Raw genomic sequence first — 16,272 nt, 5'->3', positions numbered from 1 at the left:
TCTTTGGAAGGAATGATGCTCAAGCTGAAACTCCAATACTTTGGCCACCTTATGTGAAGAGTTGACTCAATGGAAAAGACTCTGATGCTGGGAGGGATTGGGGGCAGGAGGAGAAGGGGACGACAGAGGATGAGATGGCTGGATGGCATCACCGACTCGATGGACATGAGTTTGAGTGAACTCTGGGAGTTGGTGACGGACAGGGAGGCCTGGCGTGCTGTGATTCATGGGGTCGCAAAGAGTCAGACACGACTGAGCGACTGAACTGAACTGAACTGATAGACGTGTGTGCCTGTTACAGAGGATGAGATAATTGGATGGCATCAGTGACTCAATGGACATGAGTTTGATCAGACTACAGAAGATAATGAAGCACAGGAAAGCCTAGCATGCTGCAGTTCATGGGGCCACAAAGAGTTGGACACAACTTAGCTACTCAACGACAACAATGCAGGCTCCATCTTCCTTCTCTTTCTCTTTTGCTGGTTATTGTGAGTTGAATTCCCTGGGAAGTGTGTTTGGAGATGGAATTTAATGCAAAATATTAAGGAGAGTCCTTGGCATCATCAACTGTGGAAGGGAGGGAAAAGAAGAGGGTTGGGCAGAAGAAGAAGTCTGCAATCAGTGTTGTTGTTGCTAACAACAGTGTCTGCCTACTCCCTTGGAAGCTCTGGAGCTAGAATGGCGCATCAGAGCTGTCCTGAGTTGGGTGAAATGGGTGGCCAGGACTCTATATGTCTGTTCCCTAATTATTGGATGTGGGTGGCCTGGGAAAAGGGCATGTTCTGCAACTCATGTGACTCTGCAACTGAGGCAAATCCCTAAGGGTTCTACACTCCCAGCAGCTGCACCAGTGACTCCTTCATTGAAGGGGGATCTGGATGGAACATCCCAGGATCTACTACACTTACTTTTCTTTTTTTTTATTAAACTAATATTTGAATCATTTGGAGAGTTGCTCTTTTTTTTTTTTTTAACTATCCCTTAATAATTAAAGGATATATTTTGGTAAACAAGGTTACAGAAACACTGTCATTCTCCTGGGGGATTCATGAATCCCTTGTTGTTGCTGTTGAGCATCCTAGAGATGCTAGGGTCATTTTAGTGGCTCCCGTGATGACTTTTTTATCTGCTCACACAAGATTAACCAGTTTTCTTCTGAAAGGTTTGATAGATAAATAACAGGATTTTGTTTGTCTTTTAACTTTTAAGAAAACTCTTGGATACCTGAAAGAGAGAAATGAAGATATTTATAAAGGAACATTTAACAATAAAATTTGTTGAATGGACTGATTTCCTGTAGGGCGTTCTTTATTACCATTAGACTTTCTTTTAGACAATTGGTACTTAATAGCATTAGTTTTCCACTCAGTATGAAGTATAATGATCTTTTTTTGTTTCTGGCGTATTACAGAAAATCAAACTGACCGTGATTCCAACAAATCATGAAGTAGAATAACAATCAGTACAGATATTTCTGAAATCTTATTTTAGAGTCATTTCATGATCTGCCTATCTTGTAGCACAAATTTTAAAAATGCAGTTTTAGATCATGGCAGAGATACTTACATGAGTCAGTGCCAAGGACACATGGTTCTTAAATGAAAACAATAGAGGCAGTCTTTGGTTGTTTGAGCCTGCACTTATGTATGATATGCAGCTGTAGCTTTTGGGACAACAGTAGATGAGTCTTAATCCTAATCACTGCTTTATTCTTCTTCACCTCAGGTATCAACTCCTAACATTCATGCTTTTTCCAAAAGTATCATTAATACTTTTTTCTTTTATAGATCAAACCTCATTCATTTTTATTAATATACATTATAGTAGTTAATGGGGCTTTTCTGGTGGTTCAGTGGTAAAGAATCTGCCTGCCAATGCAGGAATGTGGGTTCAATCTGTGGGTCAGGAAGAACCCTGGAGAAGGAAATGGCAACCACTCCATTGTTCTTACCTGAGAAATCCCTTGGACGGAGGAGCTGGGCAGGCTACAGTCCACCGGGTCTCAAAAGAGCTGGACATGACTTAGTGACTAAACAACAGCAATAATAGGTGAAAATGTAGATTGTGTTCACATTAAGAAAACCTTTTGGATTAACGGTAAATTTACACATAGGAGTAGATTTGAATGAATTTTTTTTTCCTTTCCACAGGATTTTATGTAGTGAATTTATAGAGTGTTAATTCCTTTACTAAGTGATTATAGCTATGGAACTATGTCATTTCTGATCTCTAACCCATCAGAAATAAGGATAATTTTGAAAAGTCCATACATTGAAAGGAACTGATTTATAGTATTTCTGTTTTTGGACATCTTACTCAAGCAATTAAATGAAAATTAAATGATCTGAAATTTTAAACTAAGCCTTGAGTTCTGTTGCATTAAATATTTTGGCTGGAGGGTTGGGGAAGGTTGGCTTTAACTAAAATAAAAACTGCAGATCTCAATTTTATTTCTGGCATATAGAATATAATCTGAAAGCTATTTCTAAAAGATAACAACAAAGATGTGTTTTTTAAAAAATGCCTCGTGAAGGTAACTGTTTAGCAGCTATTTAAACTGACTTGATTTCATTATCAATCTCCTTAGGACAAATGGCTTGAAGCTGGAAGGTATAAAGAAACTGTGGGGGAAAGAGGGCTATCTTCCCAAAAAGGAAAGCAAAACTGGTGATGAAACAGAAGCTCCGCCAGTTCCTCAGGAGAGTATAATGATGGAGAATGTAGATCAAACTGTAGCAAAAAAGGATCCGTCTCAAGTCCCTATGCAATCTAAAGAGGAGAAAGAAAAGCAGCTGCTGGCATCATCATTGTTTGTTGGGCTAGGATCAGAAAGTACAATAAATTTGGTAAGTAGTCAGTTATATTCCTCTGAGAATCTTATGTCCCCTGTTTTGAACAAAAAAACTGGCTCTACAAAAGCTCATGACTGTTAATCTACACACATTGTGGGAATGCCTCCCGCAGCTCCAGAGCCACCTTTTATATTCCTGAAGGAGAAAATCTTACTGGTTCAGCTTTAGTCAGGTGTTCTCTTTAGTCAGTGAAAGGGTCAGAGTCCAGATTAAGTTGCAAATATGACCATGTGTATTATCACCCCCATTGGTGGAAAGGACAGGCCTCACTGGAAAGGGGACTTGATGGAAATTAAAAATGGTAATAGTTCAACAATATTGATGTGTCTATGGAAAAAGTACTTCTTAAAATAGTTATTTTTAATAGTGAAAAATAGGAATCAATTTAGATGTCTTAAGAGAATGGGTACATAAATTATATTAGCACTGAATATGACTTTGTCATTAAAAATGATAAATACTACATTGTAAAATTAAAAAATACATATATCAAGCAAAAAACCCTAGAATATTAATTTTTTATATTGCTTGTAACTGTTAAAAGTGTATTGAGTTTGAAAGGACTTACACAAAAGTGATAATTATATTCAGAAATTTTGATTATGATGATTTACAAAACTTCTTATGATGATATATTATTCTCTTAGTAAAAGAATAAACTGTGGAGTGAAGGACAGGTGCTATTTTTGACTGTCTGTGTATTCCATATGTAATTTTCCATCACCTAGTGAAAAATTATGATTAGAGCTATATTTTCTTCAGTTTTATATTGCAGTTTTTTCATCCTTCATCTCCCTTGGAATTTTCCCTCCATCTCTGTCAACACTAGTCAAGTCTCTAGGCTACCTTCTTTGCCTGTATCTCTTTCTTTTCCAGAGATTATTTTTGTCAGACTTGATAATCAGAAAAAGTGAATTGAATTCATCCTAAAAGTATTAATAGGTAATTAATGTACCTTAATGTTGTCTCAGCATGTATAGTTCAGCAGCAGAGTCACTGATCTTGAGTCCGTGAGCTGTTCCAGCAGGCTGTGGTGAAGTTTCCATTGAATGATCTGTCACTAATAGGGCAAGTTCTCAGTGGTCAGAGAACATCAGGGTCAGGGTGCTCCAAGGCTCATGAAGCCCTGATTGGTGAGCCTTTTTCCTGGTGTTGAAGGATTTCTACCTTCTCAACAAAGTGCATAGCTTTCAGAGTATTTCTCAGAAGAACATTCAGGGTGATAAATTAATTAGACTTTTCTTTTTTATTTGGTGGGCTCGAAATAAGAAATTTAAGTAGGGTGTTTTTCTGTTTAAGTTAGGTTAAATCCTTTCTGCATTACCCCTCACACTTTTCTTTTTTCTTCAACTGTCACTAGATTAGTTGGAAAAAAAGAGTGTAAAAAGAGTGTATTTCCTTGTTTCGGGGGGCCCTGAATTATGTGAAGAACTATGTTATAACTCAGATGGCATCATGCAGAAAGGAGGGAAGCAAATTAGCATGTATTATTTTTTAATAATACATGTAATAATGTTGTTCAGTTGCTCAGTTGTGTCTGACTCTTTGCAACCCCATGGACTATAGCATTCTAGGCCTCTCTGTCCCTCACCATCTTGCAAAGTTTGCCCAAATTTATGTGCATTGCATTGGTGATGCCATCCAGTCATCTCTTTGTGAAGCAAGAGGGCGCTTGAGCCATCACTCTTCTTGCATGAATTCGCAGCCATTTCCTTGGGAGGCTTAGCTCAAGAATAGCAAATTTGCTGTTCCCATCCCCTGAGTCTGTAACATATTTCACTAGTTACTTTTAGAATTCTTTCCTTCTGTGAGTTCTAGTTAGCCAGTGCTAGTTGATTATTAAGGTAAAGTCAGTTTTTCTTCCCTGTTTATTGACTCACAGGTCATAAAAATAGGGCTATTATAGATTACTGAACCAAAGTTTGAGCCATCCCCATGTTTAAGGGTATTTTAGCTTCTACAGGACAACTCTGGAAACAAAAAAATTGCTAATTTTCTCACTGTTTTTAATTTGTGCAATTCTGTACTCTAGCATTCTGAAGTCTAACAAGATTTAGAATTGTTCGTTGTTGACTTTTTGACCTTATTTCTTTTTCTGATTTTATGTGTTTTTAATGAGAAGTAGATTTAGCCTAATAGTTCAGAGTTATGTAGCTGTCAGAATTTTAGGGCTTAACATTTTATCCATCTCCAATAGGTAGAACCTTAGCTAGTTAGTACATTGTTCATTTGAAATGATTTTAAAAAAGTTTGACTCATGACGTAGTAGAATGGTTTATTTTTGTATTATTATGTTTTATCTTTGCAGCTCGGAAAAGCAGATACCATTTCTCACAAGTTTAGAAGGAAATCAAAAATCAAAGAAACCAAAAGTGAGGAAACAACCACTGATCAAAATATAATCCGTTCTTCCTTTAGTTCTTCATCAAATGTGACTTATGAAGAAGATTATTGTTTGGATAATTTGCAGGATAGAGGAGACAAAGAATTAAAGAAATTTTCTCTCAGTTCAGAACTTTTGGATTCTGAGTCGCTGACAGAACTGCCCTTGGTTGAGAAAATCTCAAATTGCAAGCTGTCTACACCCTCTTTGTTTGCTGATAACAACATGGAAGTTTTTCACCCTCCTCAAGCCACTCCAGCCTCAGTTGCCAATGAAATCTCTTTAGCTGCTTCTTTGTTGGAAGAAACTACTGAACACATACATTCAGATCTTATGGAGGTCTGTAATAATGAAGCCATATCTGTGTCTTCTTACAAAATTTGGAAAGATGATTGTTTGTTGGTCGTCTGGTCAGTTTTTAATAAGAGTGGTTTGGAACTGAAAAGTGCTAACTTAGAAATTCCTCCTGCAGAAAATTTCAAGGTAAGACAATCAATGGTTTATTATTTATGCCTTAAATGGACAGTGCTTCCTTAGTGTTTCTACTGTTGACTCTTCTGATGGCTTATAAATTTCTCCCACATCCTTTTTTCTTCTTTAGCAAAAACAGTGAAAGGTGTGACAGATTTAAGTGGGACAAATCATTCAAAAGAGACAGGGAACATAATAAAGATTGTATTGGAGAAGACTGAGAAAACTGATCCAGTTTCTTTTATGAGTTAGAATGCACTGAGTGGGATATTACCCGGGCCTGACCTGGCAGAAATTCCTAACAGTAGATGTGTGCATTGTGTTGCTGTGCTATGTTAAGACGCTTCAGTTGTGTCTGACTCTTTGCGACCCTATGGACTGTTGCCTGCCCTCCTCCCCTGTCCCTGGGATTCTCCAGGCAAGAATACTGAAGTGGGTTGCCATGCCCTTCTCCAGGGCATCTTCCTGACCTAGAGATCAAACCCACGTCTCCTGCAGCTCCCTCATTGTAGGTGGATTCTTTACTGCTGAGCCACCAGAGAAGCCCATAGGTATGCATTAGAATCACCTAATTCTAAAAACCTAAAAACACAAACCAAAACCCAGTTCAGTTGTCTGAGCTTTACCACCAGAACTTGATTTGAGTAAGGGTAGAGAATGAGAGGGAAAGATAAACCTGTTTTGCTTTTTTTTTTTCCTTTAAATTCTCCTAGCTTTAAAAACCTGCTGCTAGTTAGTATTGAGAGCCACAGGACTGTTTTGTTTTGTTTTGTTTTTTTGGTTGTTAAACCACACAGACATTTTCATTGTAATGCTGTTTGTTACATAATTCTGACCTATGTGTTATTATTTCTTAATTATCTATGCTAGTGAATTTTTCTCAAGTGAAGTTGTCAGTTATCCTTGTGTTGTGGCTTGTTATTAATATCTCACTATAGTATGCTTTTGTACCACTTCAGTTAAATAGAATATTGGTATTCATTTGAAAGTCTATATTGATACCTTCTTCAGTACTTACTTTACTTTTATTTACAGATCACTGAGAAACCTGGATGCTGTTTGCCCATAATAGAAGCAGAAGGCACCAAAAATTTTCAATACAGTGTACAGATGGAAAAACCTTTTACAGAAGGAAATCTGTCTGGTTTTATAACTTATCAAGTGATGGATACTCACTCTGTTCAGCTTGAATTTTCAGTAAACTTATCACTGTTAGATTTCATTAGGTAAATATTTTTTTGAATATTAATTCAAGTTGTTCATTCATTCAGCAAGTATTACTAGGCTCTTCTCTGGACAGAGCACTGTACTAGGTGCTAGGGAGTATAACAGCACAAAGGGAGGAGAGGGTTCATTCTAGGAAGAGATATTGAACAGTCATACAAATGCATGTATAACTGAATTGTGCTATGAACAGGAAGTAAATGGTGTGATAGATGATTATAGTGTGGGCGACCCTGTATAGGTTGGGGTTGGCCAACCTATGGAAAACTTCTGAGAGAAACTAATGTTAATGTTTCAGTTCAATTCAGTCGCTCAGTCATGTCCAACTCTTTGCGACCACATGGACTGCCGCACACCAGGCCTCCCTGTTCATCACCAGCTCCTGGAGTTTACTCAAACTCATACCCATTGAGTCAGTGATGCCATCCAACCATCTCATCCTCTGTTGTCCCTTTACTCGCCTTCAATCTTTCTCAGCATCACGGTCTTTTCAAATGAGTTAGTTTTTTGCATCAGATGGCCAAAGTATTGGAGTTTCAGCTTCATCAGTCCTTCCAGTGAACACCCAGGACTGATCTCCTTTAGGATGGACTGGTTGGATCTCCTTGCTTTCCAAGGGACTCTCAAGAGTTTTGTCCAACACCACAGTTGAAAAGCATCAATTCTTCGGCGCTCAGCTTTCTTTATAGTCCAACTCTCACATCCGTATGTGACTATTGGAAAAATCATAGCTTTGACTAGATGGACCTTTGTTGGCAAAGTAATGTCTCTGCTTTTTAATATGCTGTCTAGGTTGGTCATAACTTTCCTTCCAAGGAGTATGCGTCTTTTAATTTCATGGCTGCAGTCACCATTTGCAGTGATTTTGGAGCCCAAAAAGATAAAGTCTGACACTGTTTCCACTGTTTCCCCATCTATTTCCCATGAAGTGATGGGACTGGATGCTATGATGTTAGTTTTCTGAGTGTTGAGCTTTAACCCAACTTTTTCACTCTCCTCTTTTACTTTCATCAAGAGGCTCGTTAGTTCTTCTTCACTTTCTGCCATAAGTGTCATCTGCATATCTGCATATCTGAGGTTGTTGATATTTCTCCCGGCAATCTTCATCCAGCCCAGCATTTCTCATGATGTATTCTCCATATAAGTTAAATAAGCAGGGTGACAATTTACAGCCTTGATGTACTCCTTTCCCAATTTGGAACCAGTCTGTTGTTTCATGTTCAGTTCTAACTGTTGCTTCCTGACCTGGATACAGATCTCTCAAGAGGAAGGTCAGGTGGTCTGGTATTCCCATCTCTTTCCGAATTTTCCACAGTTTATTGTGATCCACCCAGTCAAAGGCTTTAGCATAATCAATAAAGCAGAAATAAATGTTTTTCTAGAACTCTCTTGCTTTTTCAATCATCCAGTGGATGTTGGCAATTTGATCTCTGGTTCCTCTGCCTTTTCTAAAACCAGCTTGAACATCTGGAAGTTCACGGTTCATGTATTGCTGAAGTCTGGCTTGGAGAATTTTGAGCATTACTTTACTAGCGTGTGAGATAAGTGCAATTGTGTGGTAGTTTAAGCATTCTTTGGCATTGCCTTTCTTTGGGATTGGAATGAAAAGTGACCTTTTCCAGTACTGTGGCCACTGCTGAGTTTTCCAAATTTGCTGACATATTGAGTACAGCACTTTCACAGCATCATCTTTTAGGATTTGAAATAGCTCAACTGGAATTCCATTACTCCACTAACTTTGTTCATAGTGATGCTTCCTAAGGCCCACTTGACTTCACATTCCCGGATGTCTGGCTCTAGGTGAGTGATCATACCATTGTGATTATCTGGGTCGTGAAGATCTTTTTTGTACAGTTCTTCTGTGTATTCTTGCCACCTCTTCTTAATATCTTCTGCTTCTGTTAGGTCCATACCATTTCTGTCCTTTATTGAGCCCATCTTTGCATGAAATGTTCCCTTGGTACCTCTAATCACCTTGAAGAGATCTCTAGTCTTTCCCATTCTGTTGTCTTCCTCTATTTCTTTGCACTGATCGCAAAGGAAGGCTTCCTTCTCTCTCCTTGCTGTTCTTTGGAACTCTGCATTGAAATGGGTATATCTTTCCTTCTCGTCTTTGCTTTTTGCTTCTCTTCTTTTCGCAGCTATTTGTAAGGCCTCCTCAGACAGCCACTTTGCTTTTTTGCATTTCTTTTTCTTGGGAATGGTCTTGATCCCTGTCTCCTGTACAGTGTCATGAACCTCCGTCCATAGTTCATCAGGCACTCTGTCTATCAGATCTAGTCCCTTTAATCTATTTCTCACTTCCACTGTATAATGATAAGGGATTTGATTTAGATCAGACCTGAATGGTCTAGTGGTTTTCCTCACTTTCTTCAATTTCAGTCTGAATTTGGCAATAAGGAGTTTATGATCTGAGCCACAGTCAGCTCCTGGTCTTGTTTTTGTTGACTGTATAGAGCTTCTTCATCTTTGGCTGCGAAGAGTATGATCAGTCTGATTTCGGTGTTGGCCGTCTGGTGATGTCCATGTGTAGATTCTCCTCTTGTGTTGTTGGAAGAGAGTGTTTGCTATGACCAGTAAAGTTATTAAGCTTTTATTAGACATACAGTATTTAGTTATTGCACTAGCATTGTGCAGTGCTACCCACATAGTTGATAACAATCTTTTAACCCTTCTGCTCTCATTTAGTATTATGAATATATTGTACTTTGTTCAAACAGTTTTTAAAATGAAGCCTGCCTAAAGCAAGAATGTAGAATACCAATGAATATCTGTAAAAAAATTTTTTAACCTTCCGTATCCATCTATAATTTTTGCCTATTCTTCAAAGTCTTTTAGTAAGAACATGTTTATCAGTCTGTCAAAGAGTATGTATTTATACCTGTGGTGCTGAAAAGATAAAATCCAGCCTTCAGAAAACTTTCATTCTGTGACTATCAAAGTTATGTCCCATGGTGAACATTAGTAACTTGAAGAAGCACAGCATATGTGCCAGAAACAATTCTGTTCTTATGAGTAAAATCCTATGTATCTTAAAATTTTTTTTAAATTATAAAATCAGTACTTATTGTAAGAATTTAAATGTTATAGAAAAATGTAAGTAGAATATAAAAATTTCCCATTCCCCCCAGAGATATCCTAGTGTTATCTGGGATAGCTATTTGATCTTTAGCTGCTTGAACCATTTAAAAACTGGATTGATTAAAATTCTTTCTCTTGGTCCACTTTGCTTAAGGTGATGGATCTTTGTATTCATACTTTTGTACATGACTTTGATGGAGTATCTCGTCCCCAAATCTAAAGTATGTGTGCTCAGTTGCTTCATGTTTGACTCTTTGTGACCCCATGGTCTGAAGCACGCCAGACTCCTCTGTCCATGGAATTCTCCAGGCCAGAATACTGCAGTGGGTTGCCGTGCTCTTCTCTGGGGGATCTTCCCGACCCAGGAATCAAACCCATATCTCTGGCATCTCTGGCATTGCAGACAGGTTCTTTACCCACTGAGCCACCTGGGAATCCCCAATCTAAAGTATACATGAAAGAAAAGTTTTGTATTTGAATGATTCATGAAATTATTTGGTGAAATTTTATTGTAATGACTAATGCGCAGAAAAAGAACTGGGTGATTTATTGAAAAGACATTTGTTCTGTAATAACATCTGTTTTCAGCATTGTCTTCAAGTTAGAGGATGTTGGTAAGCATTCTGATCATATCTGGTTTAAAAAACATAGATTTCATAGGATTTAGATTTGTAATGATTTTTTTTTAAAATTCCCATGAATCAGTTGAAATGTATTTGTTTAGAATCATTTCATTCTTATGGACATAAATCTAATTTTCACAATTATTTTCAGGCCATTAAAAATCTCAACTGAAGACTTTGGTAAACTCTGGTTATCCTTTGCAAATGATGTGAAACAAAATGTAAAGATGTCAGAATCTCAAGCTCCTCTGCATTCTACCTTAAAGGCCCTGCAACAGGAACTAAGACTTCATGTTGTTGACATTATAGGTTTGTAGAGTTTTTGAGAATGCAGTCTTATGTTTATGGGGCCTTTCTTACAATCAGAAGGCAAACTCTTAAAAGTATCTGATTTCTTAGCGATGTATATCCTGTTATGAGCATCTTTTTGATAAGTGTGTTGTACAGACTTTATTTAAAGAAATTTTTTTCTGTGGTAAGGTATACATAGCATAATTTTACCATTTTGATCATTAAGTGTATTGGTGAGTGGCACTAAATATATTTCATTTTGTTGTACAGCTATTACCAACTATCATTTTCAGAACCTTTTCCTCTTTCCTAACTGAAACTGTACCCACTAACTTTCCATTGCCTCTCCTCTGCAGCCCTTGGCAGCCACCATCCTATTTTCTGTCTCTATGAATTTGATTACACTAGGTACCTCATCTAAGTAGACTCATACAGTATTCGTCCTTTTGTGACTGGCTTCTTTCACTTTTAATGTCTTCAAGGTTCATCCATGTTATGTGTCAAAATTTCCTTCCTTTTTTAAGCCTAAATATAGTCACATTGTATGAATATACCATATTTTATTTGTCAGTTAATCTTTTGATGGACATTTTATTTGCTTCCACCTTTTGGCTGTTCTGAATAATGCTGCTTTGAATATGGATATATAAATAATCTGTGTTTGAGCCCCTGCTTTCAGGTCTTTTAGTTATATGCCCCAAAGTAGAATTTTGATAATTGCTGTTTTAACGGGTATGAAGTAGTGTGTCATTTTAGTTTTGATTTGTATTTCCTTAATGATCAGTGATGTTGAGTATCTTTTCACATGCTTATTGGATATTTGTATATCTTCTTTGTAGAACTGTCTCTTGAAATCTTTTTGTATTAAAGAATTTCTGATTTTGTTTTGTTGTAGGTAATGAAGGGCTCTTGGCCTGTCAACTGCTCCCATCCATCCCCTGCTTGCTGCATTTCCGAGTTCATGGTGACATGTTAGCCCTGTGGTTCAGATCCTCCTGTTCTACTCTTCCTGACTATTTACTTTATCAGTGTCAAAAAGTGATGGAGGGATCCTAGCAAAAGCTCTGCTTATATTTTACTCCATCAAAATAAATGGTTTACATAGATAAACTTATCTACCAAAGTAAAAAGGATTAATGGTACTTCTAATGAAAATGGGGATTATTATAGGTTGTGGTTTTATGTGTTTTCTTTATGGTTCATGATCAAGAAAGATCCCCAAGAAACTGTACCCCTAACCTTTTACTCAGGATTGTACAGTAGGTTTGGGTCCTAAAAAAGTGGCCTAAGCTAATGTTATAAACTGCTAATGATTTATATATATCACTTACTGTAGAGGGTCTGAAAATAATTTATTTTGTTATAAATAATTTTATAGCAGATTTACTCTAGTGTTAAAGCTGATTTATAGTAAAGCCAGGTCTCAGTTTTCTGCATTGATGGAGAGGAGACATGGACTTAATCCCGAATCGAATTCATACTTGGCTTTGGAATGCAGTATATGCTTTTTGGTCAGCAAGTCATTACTTTCAATAATGTTTGCTTAGATCAGTACTGAGCTAAGTTGGCACAGCACATACTAATACTTCAGGAGACCCATGAGCACGTTGGATTTTGGGGGAATCCAATCTATGGTAGATGGACTTCCCTCACAGCTCAGTCAGTAAAGAATCTACCTGCAATGCAGGAGACCTGGGTTTGATTCCTGGGTTGGGAAGATCCCCTGGAGAAGGAAATGGCAACCCACTCCAGTATTCTTGCCTGGAAAATCCCATGGACAGAGGAGCCTGGTGGGCTACAGTCCATGGGGTCGCAAAGAGTTCGACATGACTTAGCGACTAAACCACCACCAATCTATGGCAGAGTTTTTATTATAACTTGATACACATCATTGCAAACAATTTGGCTACAAAATTTGTTTTCCACTTGCATTAATTTTTAAAATTCAAAAAGTAAATCATCGTATTCTTGTTTTCAAAACTCAGAGCCATTTACATAATATTACCATTTAGAAACAAAACCTGTTAAGAGCACACAGTACTAAAGTAAACAGGTATAAAAGGACTTTTCAGTTATGGCAAATATCTTAGTTACCACTTAGATTTTTTGGCACATTAAAATATGTGAATAGAGTACAAATGGCAAAACCATCTTTCCTGGCCTTTGAATCCACTAGTACTCAATGGATGCAATGAGAAGAGTGATAGTCTTAAGTTTACCATACAGATTCTTCAGTAAAATATATGATTTTCATGTTACAGTTGTGCCTATATGACCTCTGTCAGAACTGTTATCAGTAAAAGAGGTTAAGCCTAATATGAATGATAGCCCAGAATCTTATGATTATACATTTATGTTAAAAACGGAGTATTTTATAAAACCTTATGGTGCTGTGGAAAATATTTATTATTTCACTTTTTCTGATACTTCATGGTAGAAACTATTCAGGTAATATAGTTTTAAGTCATTGTAGTTAATACTCTGGTTAATTGGTACTGTTTATCATCTGGGTGTGAAATTGTGGTTTTAGGTTATCTTATTAGTCATAACTGATAGGGAATTCCCCAAAGCTGATAGACTTCACCAGTTATTTGTGTTTAGCATATCTCTCCCTAAAAACAAAAGCCACATTAAGAAATTGATTTTTAAGTTACTCATTAAAATACCTTGTTAATTTCATACTTCTAAAAAGCATGCAGTAAAATCTTGCTAAAAGAGCAATGAGAAGTGGTTAGAATTTCCTGAGTAGGTTTCTCATGTTGAATAGAATATCAGATTCATCCTCAAGCTCCCAGCAGTGTCATGATGACAGGAATATGAATGTTGGGATAGTGTGGACACTGTTGGCTTTCTCTTTATTGCTGCCTCTGTCAGCAGCACCCTCCCACCCCACCTAGTTCTGCTGATACTCTGACAAAGAGATAGGAAGTGCCCTCTCACTTTGCGAAGGAATGTTGAGTATAGCAAAAGAGGTGCTTCATATTTTGGTGTCCCTGCTTCCATTTGTTTGTGTGGTCATCACTGCTGGGTGGAGTGTGGAGCAGTGGATGTAAGGTTCCCAACAAGCAGGTGGACAGCTAGCTGGGAGAGATTACAGTGAGCTGTTGTGCTGCTTTGTTACAGGGTGTTCATGGGTGGCAGCAGCAGTTGTCATGAGAGACGCTTGGCCTACAGTGCTAATGGTAAATGTGTAATGGTAGGTTAGGGCTGGGAGTATGATTTTGGGTCTGTCAGAGGGAACATGGTGTCACTTTTGTTCTTTCTGAAACCCACTGCATAAAGTAGGATACAAGGATTTCTGCTGAATGTTTAATAGAATGTTTACATTTTTGCATTTTCATGGTTTTTAAAAACAATAATAGGAAGGAGTAGATTTTAAAGAACTTCAGAGCAGTGTATATTCTGCCTAAACTAATGAATGTTTTAAGTTCTAGATGAGGCATCGCCAGCCTTTTCTGCATTGTAGGAGATGTGACAGTGAAGTAGGAGAACAAACTTTTTGTTGGGCAAGATCGTCTCTTTATTTTACAGTTCAGTCAAGTAAAAGGGCGACATCCGGAGTGAGAGCTCTTACGGAGGGGAGATGCAGTTGGTGAATTCTCTGCTGGGCATCTTTGCTGAGAACACAGGTGGCAATGAGTGTGAATCTGGGGAGAAGAAAGGGAAGACAGGAAAGCCTTAAGAGACAGTGGAGGAAGAAGGAGCAGGCTTCCACCAGAGGAGTAAATTAGTCACAGGGGAGTGTGGGCCCTGAGAATGGGTCCTGAAAAAAAACTGCAGATGGAAGCTGAACAGTTACCAAGTGCTAATGTGCCAAGCATGCCAAGCACAGCATGTGCTCTGCAGAGGAGCAGTATTTTAAAAAAATATTCTATAATCTACGGAAACAATTTTGGTTAAAATGCAGTGTTTTATTTTTTCCTTTATTTTAGTTCATGTCATTTGTGTTTTAAAATATCAAGCAATTTTTTTTTAATGGATTAATGTGGTCTTTGTCTCATGTTTGTGAGCCACTGAAAGTGCACTGAACCTATTCACATGTCTTTTAAGGTGTTGTTTTCATTTGTTTTAAAATTTTAGGAGGGAAAAATGCAAGTGAATAACAGCTTACCAGGCATTAGTTGCCTTATTTTGGAGTTGAATTCTGTAATTTGAAAAAATTCAGTTAAACATGTAATAAATGCAAAGTGATCTATGTTGTTGTTCTTCAGTCTGTATATTCTTTATCATCTAAAAGTAATATTATTCAGTAATTTGATAGGCATTAGCTAAAAAGAGCAGAAGCAATTGGAATAGGATGAAAAGAGTGATTTACTTATTATAGCCCCAAAGCATGTCATATAATTGGTTAAAAGTAAAGACACTGCTCTTTCTGTATGATGTTCAGAGAAAACTTTCTGGGCTTCTGACAGGTTAGAGCATGGATTGATCCTCAGGAACTTGTCCATATCCCCTGCTTTCATCCTAGCCTGACCAGAGCATTCAAAGCAATGTTTTGTTTTTACATTGCCCCTCCTCAAGATGCAAGAAGCACGGTAAGTCAGGTGGTGACTTCTTATTTAAAAACTCTGAATCTCCTGGCCATCTCTGCATTGTGTATCCTAAGACACAAAGAAATGATATTTAAATCACACTTACAGATACCTCTTGTTGGCTATAATGCATAGCAGGAAAAATGTTCTGGGGCTTGAAACTGATATTTGGGGCACAGAAGGTAAAGGAGGTTTAAATGCCTCACACCCATTGCAATAATTAAAAAGAAGGGTGGGTGCTCGCTTCGGCAGCACATATACTAAAATTGGAACGATACAGAGAAGATTAGCATGGCCCCTGCGCAAGGATGACACACAAATTCGTGAAGCGTTCCATATTTTTATGTTTGGGAATGCATGTAAGAATTAAAGATTTTAAAATTTAAAAAATAAAAAACTAAAAATTAAAAAATAAATAAATAAAAAGAAGGGTGGCCTGCAGCCAAATGGGCCAGGGGTAATGATTATATGAAATTTACTTGTTATGTCTGTGCATAATAAGAGGCTGTGAGCTTTTTAGAGCTAGGAACCAGGTATATATTTTTATGTCCCTTTTTCCTGGTACCTAACAGTGTATTGAATGAATGACTAAAAAGACCTGTTCCCTAAAAATAAGTAATCTGAAGTGAAAGTTGCTCAGTGTGTCCAACTCTTTGCAACCCCATGGACTGTATAGAATTCTCCAGGCCAGAATACTGGAGTGGGTAGCCTTTCCCTTTTCTAGGGGATCTTCTGAACTCAGGGATCAAACCCAGGTCTCTTGCATTGCAGGGGAGTTCTTTACCAGCTGAGCCACAAGGGAAGCCCAAGAA

At 37.6% G+C, this 16,272-nt stretch overlaps 1 protein-coding gene and 1 non-coding gene across 2 annotated transcripts in view; both read left to right on the top strand.

Annotated features, from left to right (window-relative positions):
* Positions 1–15,123, top strand: part of AP4E1 (adaptor related protein complex 4 subunit epsilon 1) — a 70,413-nt gene extending 55,290 nt beyond the window's left edge. The window contains exons 17-21 of the mRNA XM_069596534.1: positions 2,591–2,849; positions 5,164–5,721; positions 6,745–6,935; positions 10,789–10,946; positions 11,824–15,123. Coding sequence (XP_069452635.1) covers positions 2,591–2,849; positions 5,164–5,721; positions 6,745–6,935; positions 10,789–10,946; positions 11,824–11,984 — 1,327 coding nt within the window. The 3' untranslated portion in view covers positions 11,985–15,123. The remainder of the gene's footprint in view (positions 1–2,590; positions 2,850–5,163; positions 5,722–6,744; positions 6,936–10,788; positions 10,947–11,823) is intronic.
* Positions 15,124–15,696: 573 nt separating this feature from the next.
* On the top strand, positions 15,697–15,803 carry LOC138444510 (U6 spliceosomal RNA). The gene has a single exon (XR_011258527.1). It is a non-coding gene; the product is annotated as a U6 spliceosomal RNA (small nuclear RNA).
* The last annotated feature ends 469 nt before the right edge of the window (positions 15,804–16,272 follow it).

Source organism: Ovis canadensis, chromosome 7, assembly GCF_042477335.2.
Source record: "Ovis canadensis isolate MfBH-ARS-UI-01 breed Bighorn chromosome 7, ARS-UI_OviCan_v2, whole genome shotgun sequence".
Taxonomy (NCBI): domain Eukaryota; kingdom Metazoa; phylum Chordata; class Mammalia; order Artiodactyla; family Bovidae; genus Ovis; species Ovis canadensis.
Note: the sequence above shows the minus strand (reverse complement) of the source record. Positions and strands in the feature narration are given on the sequence as shown.